The 19131-nt window shown below is 48.5% G+C and overlaps 1 protein-coding gene across 6 annotated transcripts in view; it reads left to right on the forward strand.

Annotated features, from left to right (window-relative positions):
- MRTFA (myocardin related transcription factor A) overlaps positions 1 to 19131 on the forward strand; it is a 342546-nt gene that overhangs the window by 271082 nt on the left and 52333 nt on the right. For all 6 annotated transcript variants that reach the window (XR_003942109.1, XM_030202867.1, XM_030202876.1 and 3 more), the window contains one exon: positions 3422 to 3672. Coding sequence is in view for 5 of the 6 variants with exons in the window: in XM_030202867.1 (XP_030058727.1) it covers positions 3422 to 3672 (251 nt within the window). In the remaining variant the exon portion in view is untranslated. The remainder of the gene's footprint in view (positions 1 to 3421; positions 3673 to 19131) is intronic.

The following is a 19131-nucleotide window of genomic DNA, read 5'->3' on the forward strand; positions in this document are numbered from 1 at the left end:
CAGACTTGTACGGTCTGTGCCCTGAAGAGGACAGGTACAAATCAAGGTAGGGTATACACAAAAAGTAGCACATATGAGTTTATCTTGTTGGGCAGACTGGATGAATCGTGCAGGTCTTTTTCTGCCGTCATCTATTATGTTACTTTTTTTTTTTTTTTGTTACATTTGTACCCCGCGCTTTCCCACTCATATGAGAATGTACCTTTACATGCAGACTGGAGCAAGCTGTTTGCTTGAGCTCTGCGTACCACACCACTTGTTTTCTAAAGATACTGCTCTTAATTAGGCAGCAAAAACACTCATACAGAGCCTGGCTCAATTCTATGCCCTCTGCATATAAATGCATGTATGTTGATGGGGGGAGGGGGGCTGTATGTGTACTTGTTTGTGTGTATGCCTTGGTGTTGTGTTTGTATGTGCATGTGTGCTTTCTGTGTATCCATGATCAGGGGAAAACATTTTAAAGATGCAGTTCTGTAATCACCATGCTTCTCCCATAGAAATGTATTAGGGCATTATTTGGAGGGGGTTCGTTCATCTTATGCCACCATCAGAGCACAGAAACCTCCTCTAGATCTCTACCACCTGCCTTCCAGTGCTCCCCATTGGATGGATCCTACCTTACAGTCTCTTCTGCTAGTTAAAATGGAAGCAGGCAGGAAGGGCTGTCTCATGTGGGTGGGGGGGGGGGGGGGTGAGGAGGAAGGAAGGAAACAGAGAACTGCAGATAGAGGGTGGGGTGGGACAATTTGCAGTATCATGGGACTTTTGTCAGGGGACAGTTTGTGGGATGGTGGTGTAATTAGAGGTAGTTTAGGGGGTATGGCAGTTTGCAGGGGAAGTTGTAAAGGGTGGGGCATTTTGGGCATGGTGTGGTAGTTGCAGGTGGTAGTTTTTGGGCTGTGAGGTCGTGGGCAGTTGGAAGGAGACTAGTTTGGGGAGGGGGATAGAGGCAATTTGCACATTTGGAAGAGAATTCCCCCTTATAAATGTTCTTGTCCTGTTCTCTAGCAGCTACATTTCACTCTTGAGTTTCTATGCTGCACAGATTGTATAATTGTTTCAAATTTCCTTTAAGCTTGGAAAGAATAAAAATTATGGGACAGGAATTTAATTTGGGCTGAAAGTGGCAGTGAGCTCAGAAGCACTTCCCCACCATAAGTTGTAGACTGCTTCAGAAAGTAGTGCAGATAAGGCCCAAGAGGTGTAGTAGTTGCAATAAAGGCCCTCCTTTTGGTAAAAAAAAATAGGAAGGATACTCAGAGAAGTTCTTTCAAAGGTCACTTTTTTGGCTCACCAGGAAGTCACAAGCTTTGTGTGCAGCTCACAGTAGTTCTCTGTGAATTCTGACAGGAAGCTGCCTCATCTGTTCTCTGCATCTTTTTAAATAAATGATTTTACATTTTTCTAAACGGCCTGTGGATCTCAGTGCTACAGGACTAGAATCCTTTGAAACAGCTCTGCTGTTCTGCCTGCACTCATAGGTGCCAACATTTCAAAATGATTGGGGGTGCTAAACACAATACAAATGACCCCTTTCTGGATACAATCAAGGAACTTAGTATTGGGGGTGAGTAGCACCCACGGAGCTGGCTCAGTTGACCATTCATTATAGATATGCATATGTAAATACATTTTGAGTTTTCAGATTTTTCCCAGTTTTTTTAGAGGATTTTTTTGTTTCTTTCATATATTCCTTTTAATAAAAATTTAAAAGCACAGAACCTTTTTAACACATACAGATCAATTATAAATATGTTAATTCAATTTTGCATATGTTAAGGGGCAAGTTTATAACAGGGCACCTCTGTTTAGGAACTGCAGTGCAGCATAGGGAGCGCCTATTCTATAATGGCCTCTGGGCCAGGGCCGCCATAACTGCCCCTGCGCTCCCCCACCCCCCCCCCCCCCCAGCTCTGGCAGCCACTGCCACCCGCCCAGGGGCGTAGCCAGACACCCAAGTTTGGGTGGGCCTGGACCCAAGGTGGGTGGGCAAAACTCCACCTTGTTCTACAAGTGATTTGGTTTCTCTCTCTCTCGCCTGCATGCCATATGGTCTTTCAAACATCCCCTCTCCTCTGTATACCTTTTAAATAGCAGATTTTCATCGGCAGCAAGCAGTTGTTGGGAGTTTTTGGCTGGTGGGGCTTGGAGTCCCTGCCAGCCACATTATAGGTGTGCTGCTACTTGGTGGGCCTGAACCTAAAGTGGGTGGGCCTGGGCCCACCCAAGCCCACCCTTGGCTACGCCACTGCACCCGCCCCTTATCTTCCTGCATCATATTCTCCCTCAGCTTGTTGCTCTCGCTGCTCCTGTATACCGGGACCGAGGTTATTGTGTTAACGCAATCACCTGGGTCCTGACACACAGAGCAGAAGAAAAACAGATCTCAGCGCCAGGCCCGGGGAGTCTTGCCGCCCCCCTCCCCTGGGCAGCCCGTAAACTTGCAGTGGCTCGCCTAAATTTAGGTCTAATCATTTACACCAAGTTATTAGGCATAAATGGATACATCTAACAGATTCATGCAACCTGCGTAACCTACAAATTCGGGTTCATAAGCTGGAGACATAGCCATGCCCCTTCCTTGCTCAGCCCATGTGTGCCTCCTTGCAGCTACATGCGATAGGACCTGACACACTCTTACAGGATAGCGCACAATGAACTTCAAATGCTCAAGAACCATTTTTCGGTGGACTTATGCACAATACCCATGTTTAGCATTCATTTGTAAGACTGCAGTACGTTGGAAGCTTGATAAGAGTGAAAGGTACTGTGTGATGTCTGTTAGTTCACTAACCCTCTCCTGGGGAGATTGCAGCGCGCAGTATATGTTATCGGTGATATTGTAAGTCAGAAAAAAATTCTATTTTTCTGGTTGGTGAAATTTGAATGATAAAGCTCAGAAAGGACCATTTTTAAATATTGATTTTTTTCATATAGGGGGCACTGAGAGAAATTCCACAGTACTTTTCAGCTACTGACATTTGCAACCCCTCCCCCTAGCGTCTAGGTTTATTTTGTGAATAAGTATAGATAACATTTTCAGTTCTATGCATTATTCCCCCCCCCCCCCCCAAAAAAAAAAAAAATCTTTAAATGCTCTCTCCTCCTCCCTCCAGAAATGTCTTCTCAAAATACATCTGAAAGTTTATCTCTTGCGGAACAGCATGCATATTTTGAGCAAAATTGAGGGAGGGCAGTATTTAGGTGGTTCATTTACACACACAAATCACTATTCATATGCTTAATTGATTTTGAAAATTGTCCATGCCATGCACACTTGCTGCAACCCACCTGGCAGGCAATTTTCTTTCCTGTGTGATTTCTAAAGTGGCCTCCGTTTTTGTAGTCTGCTATTTTGCTTTTTTCCCCCCTCTCATTCACAGTTGTTGTTTTTTTGTTTGTTTGTTTCTTGGCACAGCAAACTCAACCGAAGTCAGCAAGTGAGAAGTCACAGCGCAGTAAGAAAGCAAAGGAACCTAAGCCGAAAGTGAAAAAGCTGAAGTACCACCAATACATCCCTCCAGACCAGAAGCAAGAGAAGGGAGCTCTCCCCATGGATTCCTCGTATGCCAAAATCCTGCAGCAACAGCAGCTCTTCCTGCAGCTACAGATCCTCAACCAGCAGAAGCAACATTACAACTATCAGACCATCTTGCCTGCCCCACCCAAGTATGAGGCTCTCTGTACCATATGCCAGTTTGTTGGCACCCATTTGCCATGGCACCTAGCAATGCCGTCTGCTGCACTGCACCTATCCTATCATCACCGCTGTGCATCCCTCACTGTAGCAGTACAGTCATGTGATGCTTCCCATCAGATTACCATTTCCATGCTCACCTATTGTGGAAGTGCTTAGCTCTAGTACCACACCCATGCGCACTCAAGCTACTACAAACCCTTTCACAGTGCAGTTTGTCCCTGGTCCAACTTTTGCAATATTTTGCTCTACCTGCTTTTTTCTCTGTTGGATTTCAATATATTCTTTCTCCGAGGACAAGCAGGCTGCTTGTTCTCACTGATGGGTGACGTCCACGGCAGCCCCTCCAATCAGAATCTTCACTAGCAAAAGCCTTTGCTAGCCCTCGCGCGCCGATGCGCACCGCACATGCGCGGCCGTCTTCCCGCCCGAAACCGGCTTGTGCCGGCCAGTCTTCTTTTCTCCGCGCTCGGTACGGTTGTATTTTGCCGTTCGTGCCCCGAAAAGTCGACCTCGCGTGTCATTTTCGACTCGTTTCTGTGAGAAACTGTTCAAATTGTTTCGGAAAGACCTCTTTTGGTTTTTCCCTTCCTGTACTTCGAGTTTTTTCTGCCCCGGTAAGTTTTCTTTCGTCGTCGGGGTAGGCCTCATTTAGGCCCCGGTCGAAATTTCCTTCTCGCTTTTTTTCTGGTGCCAACTTTCGCCATTTCGACTTTTGATCTCGCTGGCGTGATTTTTCCGCCCATGACATCGAAGCCTTCCAGCGGCTTCAAGAAGTGCACCCAGTGCGCCCGGGTAATCTCGCTCACTGACAGGCACGCGTCGTGTCTTCAGTGTCTGGGGGCTGGGCACCGCCCTCTAGTCTGTGTTCCCTTTTACAAAAGCGGACTCAGGAAGCGAGGTTAGCCCAGTGGAACATTTTGTTCTCGGGCTCTTCGTCGGCATCGGCACCGGGGGTATCGAGTGCATCGACGTCTTCAGTGTCCAGACCTTCATCCTCGGCTGCCAGTGCATCGAGTGCATCGAGGCGTTGGACCTCTGCATCGGCGCTGAGACATCGGACGACTGTATCGACGTCGGTGGTACCGGAACCTTGTCTGCTGATGTCGTCGGACGGTGGTGCTTCGTCTGGAGTGCAGGTGAGGGCTGTCCATTCCCCTGCTGGTGGCGGTGAGCCTTCGGGTGGGTCTCCCCCTACCCTGAGGGCTCCTGCGGTACAGCCCCCCCGAGACCGACCTCCCTCGGTCTCGGCCCCGAGGAAGCGACGGCTGGATTCTACGTCCTCCTCGTCGGTGCCGGGAAGCTCCGGTGACATGCTTCGTTCCAAGAAGTCGAAGAAGCATCGTCATCGGTCTCCTTCCCGGGTCAGCACCGAGAGCTCTGGGTCGCCGAGGGAGTCGGCACCCAGCAGGCATCGGCACCGAGAGGACCGCTCACCCTCTGTTCAGGAGGTGTCGATGCGCTCCACTCTGGACAGCCCGGAACAGCCTCCACGCCCGGAACAGGTTCTGACGTCGACACCTGCATCGACCTCCATGCCTTTCTCTGCAGCCGCTCTAAACGAGAGCCTCCGGGCCGTTCTCCCAGAGATTCTGGGAGAGCTGTTGCGCCCTACCCCTCCGGTACCGACGGTGCTTGCGCCACCGGTACCGTCGAGCGTGGCGCCGGCTGGTCCATCGCCCGAGGTAAGGTCGTCGGTGCCGCGTGCGGTACCGGCTGCCGCCGCCTCCCAGGAAGGCTCCCCGACTACGTCGGCGGAGGGAGCTTCGCCGATGCGGGCGAGGGAGTCTACCTCTCGACGCCCCCATCGTGGACGTGGCTCCACAGAGTCGAGTCGGGCGAGGTTGCAGACACAAGTTCGTGAACTTGTGTCTGACACCGAGGGTGAGGCCTCGTGGGAAGACGAAGGAGACATCAGATATTTCTCTGACGAGGAGTCTGAGGGTCTTCCTTCTGATCCCACTCCCTCTCCTGAAAGACAGCTTTCTCCTCCCGAGAGTCTGTCTTTCGCTTCCTTTGTCCGGGAGATGTCTACGGCCATCCCCTTCCCGGTGGTTGTGGAGGACGAGCCCAGGGCTGAAATGTTTGAGCTCCTGGACTGTCCTTCTCCACCTAAGGAAGCGTCCACTGTACCCATGCACCATGTCCTAAAAAAGACATTGCTGGCGAACTGGACCAAGCCTTTAACTAACCCCCACATTCCCAAGAAGATCGAGTCCCAGTACCGGATCCATGGGGACCCAGATCTGATGCGCACTCAGTTGCCTCACGACTCTGGAGTTGTGGATTTGGCCCTAAAGAAGGCCAAGAGTTCTAGGGAGCATGCTTCGGCGCCCCCGGGCAAGGACTCTAGAACCTTGGACTCCTTTGGGAGGAAGGCCTACCATTCTTCTATGCTCGTGGCCAAAATTCAGTCTTACCAGCTCTACACGAGCATACACATGCGGAACAATGTGCGGCAGTTGGCGGGCTTGGTTGATGCGCTCCCCCCTGAGCAAGCCAAGCCTTTTCAGGAGGTGGTCAGGCAGCTGAAGGCGTGCAGAAAATTCCTGGCCAGAGGGGTGTATGACACCTTTGATGTTGCGTCCAGGGCCGCTGCTCAAGGTGTGGTGATGCGCAGGCTCTCATGGCTGCGTGCCTCCGACCTGGAGAATAGAATCCAGCAGCGGATTGCGGACTCGCCTTGCCGTGCGGATAACATTTTTGGAGAGAAGGTCGAACAGGTGGTAGAGCAGCTCCACCAGCGGGACACCGCATTCGACAAGTTCTCCCGCCGGCAGCCTTCAGCCTCTACCTCTACAGGTAGAAGATTTTTTGGGGGAAGGAAGACTGTTCCCTACTCTTCTGGCAAGCGTAGGTACAATCCTCCTTCTCGACAGCCTGCGGCCCAGGCTAAGCCCCAGCGCGCTCGCTCTCATCAGCAGCGTGCGCCTCAGCAAGGCCCCTCGGCTCCCCAGCAAAAGCAAGGGACGAGCTTTTGACTGGCTGCAGCAGAGCATAGCCGACATCCAAGTGTCAGTGCCGGGCGACCTGCCAGTCGGAGGGAGGTTGAAAGCTTTTCACCAAAGGTGGCCTCTCATAACCTCCGATCAGTGGGTTCTCCAAATAGTCCGGCAAGGATACACCCTCAATTTGGCCTCAAAACCTCCAAATTGTCCACCGGGAGCTCAGTCTTACAGCTTCCAGCACAAGCAGGTACTTGCAGAGGAACTCTCCGCCCTTCTCAGCGCCAATGCGGTCGAGCCCGTGCCATCCGGACAGGAAGGGCTGGGATTCTATTCCAGGTACTTTCTTGTGGAAAAGAAAACAGGGGGGATGCGTCCCATCCTAGACCTAAGGGCCCTGAACAAATATCTGATCAAAGAAAAGTTCAGGATGCTTTCCCTGGGCACCCTCCTTCCCATGATTCAGGAAAACGATTGGCTATGCTCTCTGGACTTGAAGGATGCCTACACACACATCCCGATACTGCCAGCTCACAGAGAGTATCTGCGATTTCAGCTGGGCACACGTCACTTCCAGTACTGTGTGCTACCCTTTGGGCTCGCCTCTGCGCCCAGGGTGTTCACAAAGTGCTTGGCTGTAGTAGCAGCAGCACTTCGCAGGCTGGGGGTGCACGTGTTCCCATATCTCGACGATTGGCTGGTGAAGAACACATCCGAGGCAGGAGCCCTGCAGTCCATGCAGATGACTATTCGCCTCCTGGAGCTACTGGGGTTTGTGATAAATTATCCAAAGTCCCATCTTCTCCCAGTGCAGAGACTCGAATTCATAGGAGCTCTGCTGGATTCTCGGACGGCTCGCGCCTATCTCCCAGAGACGAGAGCCAACAACTTGTTGTCCCTCGTCTCGCGGGTGCGAGCGTCCCAGCAGATCACAGCTCGGCAGATGTTGAGATTGCTAGGCCACATGGCCTCCACAGTTCATGTGACTCTCATGGCCCGCCTTCACATGAGATCTGCTCAATGGACCCTAGCTTCCCAGTGGTTTCAGGCTGCTGGGGATCTAGAAGACGTAATCCACCTGTCCACGAGTTTTCTCGAATCCCTGTATTGGTGGACGATTTGGTCCAATCTGACTCTGGGACGTCCCTTCCAAATTCCTCAGCCACAAAAAGTGCTGACCACGGATGCGTCTCTCCTGGGGTGGGGAGCTCATGTCGAGGGGCTTCACACCCAGGGAAGCTGGTCCCTCCAGGAACGCGATCTGCAGATCAATCTTCTGGAGTTACGAGCGATCTGGAACGCTCTGAAGGCTTTCAGAGATCGGCTGTCCCACCAAATTATCCAAATTCAGACAGACAACCAGGTTGCCATGTACTATGTCAACAAGCAGGGGGGCACCGGATCTCGCCCCCTGTGTCAGGAAGCCGTCAGCATGTGGCTCTGGGCTCGCCGTCACGGCATGGTGCTCCAAGCCACATATCTGGCAGGCGTAAACAACAGTCTGGCCGACAGGTTGAGCAGGATTATGCAACCTCACGAGTGGTCGCTCAATTCCCGTGTAGTGCGACAGATCTTCCAGGTGTGGGGCACCCCCTTGGTAGATCTCTTCGCATCTCGAGCCAACCACAAAGTCCCTCAGTTCTGTTCCAGGCTTCAGGCCCACGGCAGACTGGCATCGGATGCCTTCCTCCTGGACTGGGGGGAGGGTCTGCTGTATGCTTATCCTCCCATACCTCTGGTGGGGAAGACTTTGTTGAAACTCAAGCAAGACCGAGGCACCATGATTCTGATTGCTCCTTTTTGGCCGCGTCAGATCTGGTTCCCTCTTCTTCTGGAGTTGTCCTCCGAAGAACCGTGGAGATTAGAGTGTTTTCCGACCCTCATCACGCAGGACGAAGGGGCGCTTCTGCATCCCAACCTCCGGTCCCTGGCTCTCACGGCCTGGATGTTGAGAGCGTAGACTTTGCCTCTTTGGGTCTGTCAGAGGGTGTCTCCCGTATCTTGCTTGCTTCCAGGAAAGATTCCACTAAGAGGAGTTACTTCTTTCTATGGAGGAGGTTTGCCGTCTGGTGTGACAGCAAGGCCCTAGACCCTCGATCTTGTCCTACACAGACCCTGCTTGAATACCTTCTGCACTTGTCTGAGTCTGGTCTCAAGACCAACTCCGTAAGGGTTCACCTTAGTGCAATCAGTGCATACCATTACCGTGTGGAAGGTAAGCCGATCTCAGGACAGCCTTTAGTTGTTCGCTTCATGAGAGGTTTGCTTTTGTCAAAGCCCCCTGTCAAGCCTCCTACAGTGTCATGGGATCTCAATGTCGTTCTCACCCAGCTGATGAAACCTCCTTTTGAGCCACTGAATTCCTGCCATCTGAAGTACTTGACCTGGAAGGTCATTTTCTTGGTGGCAGTTACTTCAGCTCGTAGAGTCAGTGAGCTTCAGGCCCTGGTAGCCCAGGCCCCTTACACTAAATTTCATCATAACAGAGTAGTCCTCCGCACTCACCCCAAGTTCTTGCCGAAGGTAGTGTCGGAGTTCCATCTGAACCAGTCAATTGTCTTGCCAACATTCTTTCCCCGTCCTCATTCCTGCCCTGCTGAACGTCAGCTGCACACATTGGACTGCAAGAGAGCATTGGCCTTCTATCTGGAGCGGACACAGCCCAACAGACAGTCCGCCCAATTGTTTGTTTCTTTTGATCCCAATAGGAGGGGAGTGGCTGTGGGGAAACGCACCATATCCAGTTGGCTAGCAGATTGCATTTCCTTCACTTACGCCCAGGCTGGGCTGGCTCTTGAGGGTCATGTCACGGCTCATAATGTTGGAGCCATGGCAGCGTCGGTAGCCCACTTGAAGTCAGCCTCTATTGAAGAAATTTGCAAAGCTGCGACGTGGTCATCTGTCCACACATTCACATCCCATTACTGCCTGCAGCAGGATACCCGACGTGACAGTCGGTTCGGGCAGTCAGTTCTTCAGAACCTGTTTGGGCTTTAGGATCCAACTCCACCCCCCGAGGGCCCTGTTTGTTCTGTTCCAGGCTGCACTCTCAGTTAGTTGGTAAATTTTTTAGGTCAATCTCAGTTATGTCCTCGCCGTTGCAAGGCCCAATTGACCATGGTTGTTGTTTTGAGTGAGCCTGGGGGCTAGGGATACCCCATCAGTGAGAACAAGCAGCCTGCTTGTCCTCGGAGAAAGCGAAAGCTACATACCTGTAGAAGGTATTCTCCGAGGACAGCAGGCTGATTGTTCTCACAAACCCGCCCGCCTCCCCTTTGGAGTTGTGTCTTCCCTTCTCTTTGTCTTGCTACATATGAGACTGGCCGGCACAAGCCGGTTTCGGGCGGGAAGACGGCCGCGCATGCGCGGTGCGCATCGGCGCGCGAGGGCTAGCAAAGGCTTTTGCTAGTGAAGATTCCGATTGGAGGGGCTGCCGTGGACGTCACCCATCAGTGAGAACAATCAGCCTGCTGTCCTCGGAGAATACCTTCTACAGGTATGTAGCATTCGCTTTATTTAAAAATATATATAAGTAATTTGTAGTAGTATTACACGTGGTGCCATATATTAGATATGCAGGCATCGTGTAGCCGCTGACCCTAACAGGTGCTCTCATTTTGTGGTAATACTGAGTTTGACTACAGTTTAGTTTATGGTCTAGGCTAGGCCCCAGATATATTTCTGCAGTGTACGTGTTCTGCAAGTTATTTCCCTTTTTATATTTTTACATATGACTTCTTACTAAATGCAATAGATTACATTTGGGGGGTTTTTTTTTTTTTTAATTTATTGGAAGTCTTTATTGAAAATTGTTATTCAAATAAGAACATTACACATCTCAGCATAATACAAGGATTTCCGTTAGCGAAGACTGTGTGTCAAACAATATAACCATCATTATAACAATAGCTTATCTCAATCTTAATCTACTTCACACATTTTTAATTTTTTTTTTTTTTTTTTCCTAATTATACTAATCCCCCAAATCCCCTTATCAACTTCTTCCCCTCCCTCCCCCCCTCCCTCCCGTCCTCGCAGTCAGCAGAGCCATACAGTCATTTTCTTGCTATTCCAAACACTTATTCAGAAAAGGGTCCCAAATTCTCTGCCAATTAGGTAGCCTTTTTCTCTTCAAGGCTGTCAGTCTCTCCATTTCACAAATATATCTGATCTTAGTTATCCATCTCACCATTGGAGGGACCCACGGGGATTTCCAACTTTGAGCTAAGTTCACCCGGGCAGCGTTTAGGGAGGCGCGCACAAGTAGCCACTGGTCTAACGTAAGGCCTTCTGGTCGCCCGCCCAAGAGGAAGATCGAGGGATGCCACTGCACAGACCTACCAGTCCATACCTGAATACGTGCTCGAACCCCCATCCAATATGCCTGCGCTTTAGGGCATGTCCACCAGATGTGACCCGCTGTTCCTACCCCCCCACAGTTTCGCCAGCAATTTTGGGATATCTGAGCACTCATGTGATGTAGCCTAGCCGGAGTCAAATACCATCTATAAAACACCTTAACAGCGTTTTCCTGTAGGGCCACCGCCGTTGAAGATTTTCGAATCTGTTTCTCAAGAGCCAGCCACCTGGCCTCTGGTAGTGTAAAATGTAACTCTTGTTCCCATCTCTGTCTATGTAATATAGACGTTTTTGCGCGTCTCATTTGATAGTCGTATAAAAAGGATATCAATCCCTTGGTGCGTCCAGTGTCTACACATATCTCCTCCATCGGGTGAATTTCTCGCCCCAAGCATCTACCATATATAGGCCCTTTGAGAAAGTGGTGGAGCTGCGAATAAGCATATCTATCACTAGGATTAAGACCGTAGTCCTCCACCAAGGACTCAAAGGGCGAAACAGCCTCCCCCACATGTAATTGACCCAACAAATCCAAACCCGAGGCTGCCCATCTGCAAAAAACACTATTGCCTATACCTGGTTCGAATAAAGGGTTATCCACAATCGGGGCCAAGCCAGATGTAATCGGCTGTCGTTCCGGAAACATACAGTCCCAGTAGTGGAAGGTAGTCTGGACTGCTGGCGGAAATCTTTCCACCCTACCTCTGTATTTACCAGGCAACCACATGAGATGCCCAAGTTCACGCGAACCCACCAGGGCTTGTTCAATATCTATCCATCTCTTATGCTCTTCCCTTCGAAACCAATCGACTGCCCCTCTAGCTTGTGCTGCCCAATAGTACCAGGTAAGATTGGGCACACCCAAGCCTCCCTCTTTTCTACTCTTATATAGCACCGCTCGCGGCAAACGTGGCCTCTTATGACACCATATAAACCGTATCAAGGAGTCCTGAATCCCGGACAAAAAGGACCTGGACAGCCTCAAGGGCAGTACCTGGAATAAATACAATAGTCTGGGCAAAATGTTCATTTTAATCGTGGCAATGCGCCCAAACCAGGACAGTCCCATGGATGACCATCTATCCAGATCCCTCTGTATCTCCCTTCTAAGGGCCAGGTAGTTGTCATCAAACAGATCAGATAAGTTGCTCGAGATCTTAACTCCCAAGTAACCCAAGGCTTTAAGCTCCCATTTGAAATTAAAAGACGCCTTCAGTGAGTCCAATATATTTGGGGGTATACCCAGCGCCATGCCGATAGATTTACCCGCGTTGAGTTTATAGCCAGAGATTGCAGCATATTCATCTATCGCCTTCATTAAATTTGGCAGTGAGATTAAAGGGTTAGACAGGGACAACAAAACGTCGTCTGCAAATAATGCTACTTTGTATTCCTGTCCACCCACCTTAACCCCTGTAATATCCGGATGTTCTCTAATCGCCTCTGCCAATGGCTCCATTGCCAGTGCAAAGAGTAAGGGAGACAAGGGACACCCTTGTCGCGTACCGCGGCCTAGCCCAAACATCTCCGAATGTCCACCATTCACCCTCACACACGCACGCGGCGCCGCATACAACGCTCCAATCCAGGCCCTGTACTGAGATCCTATCCCTACCCTAGCCAGGACTTTATCAAGGAACCCCCAGTGAACCCTGTCAAAGGCCTTTTCGGCGTCCAGCCCTAACAACACCACCTGACTGGCCTTTGTCTGGGCTGCATACAAGAGGTCCACTGTTCTCCGGATGTTGTCCATAGCTTGCCTATTTGCTATAAACCCAACCTGGTCGGGGTGGATCAGACTAGGTAACAGCCTCGCCAGCCTATTGGCCAAAACCTTAGCCAAAATTTTTACGTCAGCATTGAGTATTGATATTGGCCGGTACGAGGCACATTCAGTTCCGTCCTTACCAGGTTTGGGAATTACTGCCACCCAAGCCTCCATCATCGTCGCTGGTAGTGGGGCCCCTTCTCTCACCGAGTTGGCTATCAAAGTTAAATAGGGTGCCAGATGTGGTCGAAAGATCTTATAAAATTCGTTGGTGAAACCATCTAGGCCTGGCACCTTACCCGCTGGCATTGCTTTAATTACCTGCAACACCTCTTCTACACTCACTGGTTGGTCTAGTGCCACCCTCTGCGTTTCGGACAAAACTTTCAAACCCCTTTCAGCCAAGTATTCATCTATTTTTCCCGTCTGTACAGTGGGATCTTCCCGATACAACCTCTCATAGTATTGTGCAAAGCAGTCTCTTATCCCAGTGGCCTTATGCAGAACCTCTCCTCTAACTCCCTTTATTTTTAATATGTGCCGGTCAGATATTATTTTCCTTAATTTTGTGGCCAATAGTCTACCTGGTTTATTAGTGCATTCGTAATACACCTGTTTGGTCCTAGCATGCGCAAACTTCAGACTATCTTCGTGTAGGGAGGCTATTTCCAGTCTCTTTGCCTGCAGCTTCCGGTAGTCAGACCTCGAACCAGACTGCCTATATTTAATTTCCAGGTCCCCTACTGCACCCATACATTGAGTCAAACGTTCCCTTTGGATTCGGGATTTCTGAGCAGCTTGTTTAATAAAATACCCTCTCGCCACAGCTTTAAAAGCATCCCATACTACCCCCAGTGGTGGTCCAGAGTCTATGTTGAGGTCAAAATACTCTTTCAGGACTGATTGAAATCCCACCACCAGTTCTGGGTTTTGCAGCAGAGAGTTGTTAAGCGCCCATCTCTTATCCCTCCTCTCAGCCTGCAAGGATGAAATTCTGGCCCAGACTGGGGCATGGTCTGATATAGTAATATGACCTATAGTGGCCCCCCCTACCCCGTCAGACAGTGTCTTATCCATTAAAATATAGTCAATTCTGGAGTAGGAAAGGTGCACCGTTGAGTAAAAAGTATACTCTCTCCCCCTAGAGTTAGCCTGTCTCCATACATCGTATAATCCCAGTTCGTCAACCAAACATTTCAAGGCTCGAGAAAGTTTGCAGTCAATCGGAGCAGGAGGAGCTGATCTATCCAGACCTGGCTGCATGGTGGCGTTAAAATCACCAGCTACAATTAGTTTACCCCTAGCAAATTTCTGCAATTCCCTGTTCAAGCGCAGGAAAAAAGAGTCCTGCCTTTCATTTGGGGCGTATATACTAGCCAATGTACATTCCTCCTGCTCCAATAACACATGTAAAAATAGGAATCTACCCTCCTTGTCCTTTCTGGAGTGCAGAATCTGTACCTGGGTGTCTTTATGAAACATGATGGCCACTCCCCGTTTCTTTGCACCCGTAGCATCTGAGGCACAGTAAACCTGCCTATATTGTCTAGACAGCAGGAGCCCCTCGTGCTTTTGTAATAGATGTGTTTCCTGTAAAAAGACTACTCGCGGCTTCATCAAGTGTAGCTCACGTTGCAGTGCGTGTCGCTTGTAAGGCGAATTCAACCCCTTTATATTATATGTACAGATTTTAAAGTCTACCATTCAATCTTCAATAGAGAGAATGAAGAGTAACATGTTGACCTTTGAGGACTTAACTCTAATAACAACTTCCCCCCTCCCAAACTATCCCCCTCCCCCCTTACCCTAATTCCCCCCCGCCTTAGCCCCCAGAACCTCTCTCTACCCCATAAACCCTCCCTACTCCCCCCTAACCTGAATCCACCAACCAGTGCCATTCGGCACTGCCTGGGACTTGGAAGAAGAAACCCCCCTGACCAAATCGCAACTTATTTTAACCAATGTAACAATCAGATATAATGAATTCCCCCCCAATCCCCCCACCCCCCATCCCTCCCTCCTCCTCCAATCGGCCACAATATCACCTTATTTTCCACTACCAATCAGTACATTATCATTTGAGTTGCTCTCTCTAGAACATGTTCTCAATTTTACCCCCCTTCGGGGAAAATAACTGCACAACTGAGTTCACCCCTGAAAGTCCAACCTCTACAGTTCAGGTCTGATGTCTTGAGCTCTTTGCCCCTTTCTCGACTCTCTTCCATCTCTGCAGACGCTCTTTTGTTGAGGGGGCCATTCCCATAGGCAAACTTTCCGTGGGGGTTAAACCCACTTCATGTAGGCTTTTCCACGCAGCGCCCACGGACCTGCAGCGAATCTTCTCTCCCTTGAGGTCGAAGCAAATGGCAAATGGAAATGCCCATCTATAGGCAATCTTCTCCTTGGTTAGAACCTCTGTTACCGGCTTCATAGACCTTCGGAGGTTCAGCGTAAACAAGGATAGGTCTTGGTAGATCGCCACTCGAGCTCCATTGAATTCGAGGTTAGAGCACTGGCGAGCCTTCTGCCATATTTGATCTTTGCAGGCATATGTGGAAAACTTAACCACTATGTCCCTCGGCCTGTTATCTCTCGCCGGCCCCAGTGCTCTGTGCGCTCTGTCCATGGCAATCTGGCTAACATCAAATTCTGGGCCCAACAGCTGCGCACATATAGCACGCACAACCGTCGGGACGTCTTCATTATCAGCGTTCTCCTGGACGCCCCGAAACCGGAGGTTTTGACGTCTCCCCCGGTTTTCAAGGTCGTCCAACTTAAACTGCAGGTCTTCTGTCTGTTCTGACATTTTTTTCATGCACCTTTCAGCTTCTTCGTTTCTCTCCCCCATCTCGTCCACGCGCTCCTCCAGCACTTCTACCCTGCCCCCAAGCTCTCTTAGGTCAACACTCAGGGCGTCCACGTGCTCCAGTATTTCTTCCTTGGACGCCACGATTTCAGCCCTGAGCGCCTCCAAGCTTTTGGTCACTTCTTGCGCCAGGTCCTGATTGGGGGCGGGTTCGTGGCGTTCTTCGCGGGCCGGGTTGTGGCCGGATTCCGAGATTCTGCGTACCTTGGGGGAGGCGGGTCGCGCTAGGCCGCGATCCATCTGCTTCGCCGACAACCGCTCGCTCTCTCGATGTAATGCGCCGCTTTTTTTACTCATCTTCTTTGGCTTAGACGAGTCAGCAACAGTTTGCAGTTCTTGCGGACTCTGTGAGAGGCTTCCTTATGATAAGTGGAGCTTTAAAGCAGGAGGGAAGAACGGAGCTCCGGGTTTAGGCGGCCATTCGGTCCCGTGACGTCACTTCCTCTCCTGGGGGGTTTTTTTTAATGTATTTGTCTGTTCATGAGCTTTTTTTCCCCAAAGTACTAAAATTGTTTTGAATTTTAATCCAGATTGTCTTTCTCTCCATTTTGTAACAAACTTAGCAAATGAGCATACGAGCCTGTGCAATTTGCTTATCCATACATATATAGCATGTCAGTGCGATACACATCAGTGGTGCACTCTAAAATGCGACTGATGTGTATCACAATGACAAGCAGCCAATGGCTTATGAGTTTCCATACCCAAATAGTCCTATTAGCAGAAGCTCACTACATGTGCCTACATCAGGAACCATGCAATCCAAACACTGGTGTCACTTGTGTAGTGACACCAGTGTTTGGATTGCATGGCTCCTGATGTAGGCATTTCTGCTGAAACACAGCTGTGTCAAGTCTAATCCTTTGTGGCATAGAAATTGTAGTTGAGTGTGATCTTTGTGTGGCACAGAACTGTAGCTGTTAAATTTTCACTTCAGCTTTATTTAGAATCGAGGTGGTTTCATGCATCCACCACCCTTACCGTAAAGAAGTATTTCGTTAGATTACCTGTCCCATTTCACCCTCATCCTATGACATCTTGTTGCAGAGCTTCCATTCAATTGAAAGAGGCTCACCTCCTGTGCATTATGCCACAAAGATGTTTATTTCTCTATTATATCTCCCTTCTCTGTCAAAGAAAACATATCTAGATCTTTGTCCCCATACGCTTTATGATGATCACTGACTAGTTTAGTAGCCACCCTCTGGATCGACTCCATCTTGTTTATATCTTTTTGAAGGTGTGGGCTCCAGAAGTGTACATAGTATTCTAAATGAGGTCTTGCCAGAGAATTATTCAGAGGTTTTATAACTATCTTTTACTGCTGGCTGTTTCATTTCCTGTTCACCCAAGCATCTTTTTTTTTCCCTGTCACTATTTATTTGGCATAGTAAATAGCTGCTGTGTATTTATTTTAGCAAGAAGATCCTGCCAAGCTCTTGCACTTCACTTCACTTCTAATCCACAAAGGATTATATACATTCATAATTTTTGCCAGGACTGGGTAATTTTGAGCTTGAAATCTCAGAGCAGCCATATAGAAACAGCCCATGGGTCATCTCTTTATGACAACTACAGTCATTAAGAAAAGATGTCAGTAATCTCTTTACTGAAGTTTTTTCATTATGTAGCCTAGTGCAGTACAATGATGTGCAAAAGGTTTAACCTCTCCTGATTTCCCCTATTATAGAATGTACATCACACTGAATGGTTTCTGATCTTTAAACAAAATGTAATATTAGACAAAGAGAACTTGAGAAAAACAACATGGTTTTTCAGTTACTTCCTTTATTTAAGGAACAAAGTTATCCAACACCCTTTCACCCGTGCGAGAAAGTAGCTGCCCCCTTAGTTACTCTATCAACCAATTGGCCAAATTTAATTGATAATTAAATTAAACTAACTGAACAACTTGATCGTAGCCAGCCTTATTGAATCTAAACCTTACTATATATTGAACCTTACCTTGAACGTGAAGTAGTCCCCACAAAGATTGTACAAAACCTCTATGCAATGATCAAAGGAAATTGCAGAGGAGATGAGAGAAAAGGTTGTTGATATGTTAATCTGAGAAGGGTTACAAAGCCATTTCTAATGCTCTGGGACTCCACCAAACCAAAATTAGAGCCATTACCTCCAAGTGGAGGAGACTTGGAATAGTGTTGTCTTCCTCCGAAGTGGCTGGCCTGCCAAAATGTCTCCAAGGGCTCAGTGACAACTTATCCAGGAAATCACAAAACTTCCCAGGACATCCAGATAACTGCAAAACTCTCTAGCCTTAACTAAGGTCAATATTCATGACTTCATAATAAGAAAGAGATGGGCAAAAATGGTATTCATGAGAGAATAGCAAGGCAGAAACTGCTGCTATCCAAAGGTGACATCAATGCTCATGTCACATTTGCAAAAACACACCTGGATGTTCCTCAAACTTTTTGGGATAATGTTCTGTGGACAGACAAGTCAAAAGTGGAACTCTGTACCCAACACAGGTCACTATTTGTCGGGCATAAAGCAAAAGTAGCATTCCACAGTAAGATCATCATGCCAACAGTCAAACTTGGTAGTGGTCGTGTGATGGTGTTATGATGCTGTACTGCCTCAGGACCTGGAAAACTTGTCATTATTGAAGGAACTGTCAATGCTGCATTGTACTAGAAATTCTTAAGGAAAATGTTCAGTCATTCCTTTTGAGCTGAAGCTGACGTGTAATTTGGTTATGGAACAAGACGATCATCCAAAACACAAAAGCAAGTCTACATCTGAATGACTGAGAAGAAACAAAATTTTTGGATTGGTCAAATTTTTTAATTGGCCTAGTCAGGTCTTGACTTGAATCCAACAGAGATGCTGTGGCAGGGCCTGAAGCCAGCATTTCATGCACAAAAACCTACAAATGGGCTAAGATTTCTCAACAGTGGTTTGAAAGACATATCAAATTATAGGAACCATTTGTTTGCAATTGTTGCTGCTAACGTTGGTGCAAACAATTAAGTTTAGGGAGCAGTTTCTTTTTCACATGGGTGATAGGGTGGATCGAATTGGTGGAGGGGGTAGCATTGTGTGTTAAGGAGAGCCTTTAATCAAATAGATTGAAAATTCTGCAGGAAACAAAACACATCTTAGAATCCCTGGGGATTGAACTTCCAAGTATAACGGGGAAAAGGATAGTGATAGGAGTGTACTACCATCTACCTGGCCAGGATAAACAGACGGATGTAGAAATATTAAAGGAAATTAGGGAAGCATACAAACTGGGCAACACAATAATAATAGGTGATTTCAATTACCCAGATATTGACTGGGTAAATGTAACATCAGGGCATGTTAGGGAGGTAAAATTCCTTGACGAAATCAAGGACTGCTTTATGGAGCAGCTGGTACAGGAGCCGACAAGAGAAGGAAAAATTCTAGACCTAGTCCTTAGTGAAGCGCATCCAATACGTTAGCATTTAACTTTAAAAAAGGAGACTGTAATAAAATGCGAAGAACG

Source organism: Microcaecilia unicolor, chromosome 1 (assembly GCF_901765095.1).
Source record: "Microcaecilia unicolor chromosome 1, aMicUni1.1, whole genome shotgun sequence".
In the NCBI taxonomy this organism is placed as follows: Eukaryota; Metazoa; Chordata; class Amphibia; order Gymnophiona; family Siphonopidae; genus Microcaecilia; species Microcaecilia unicolor.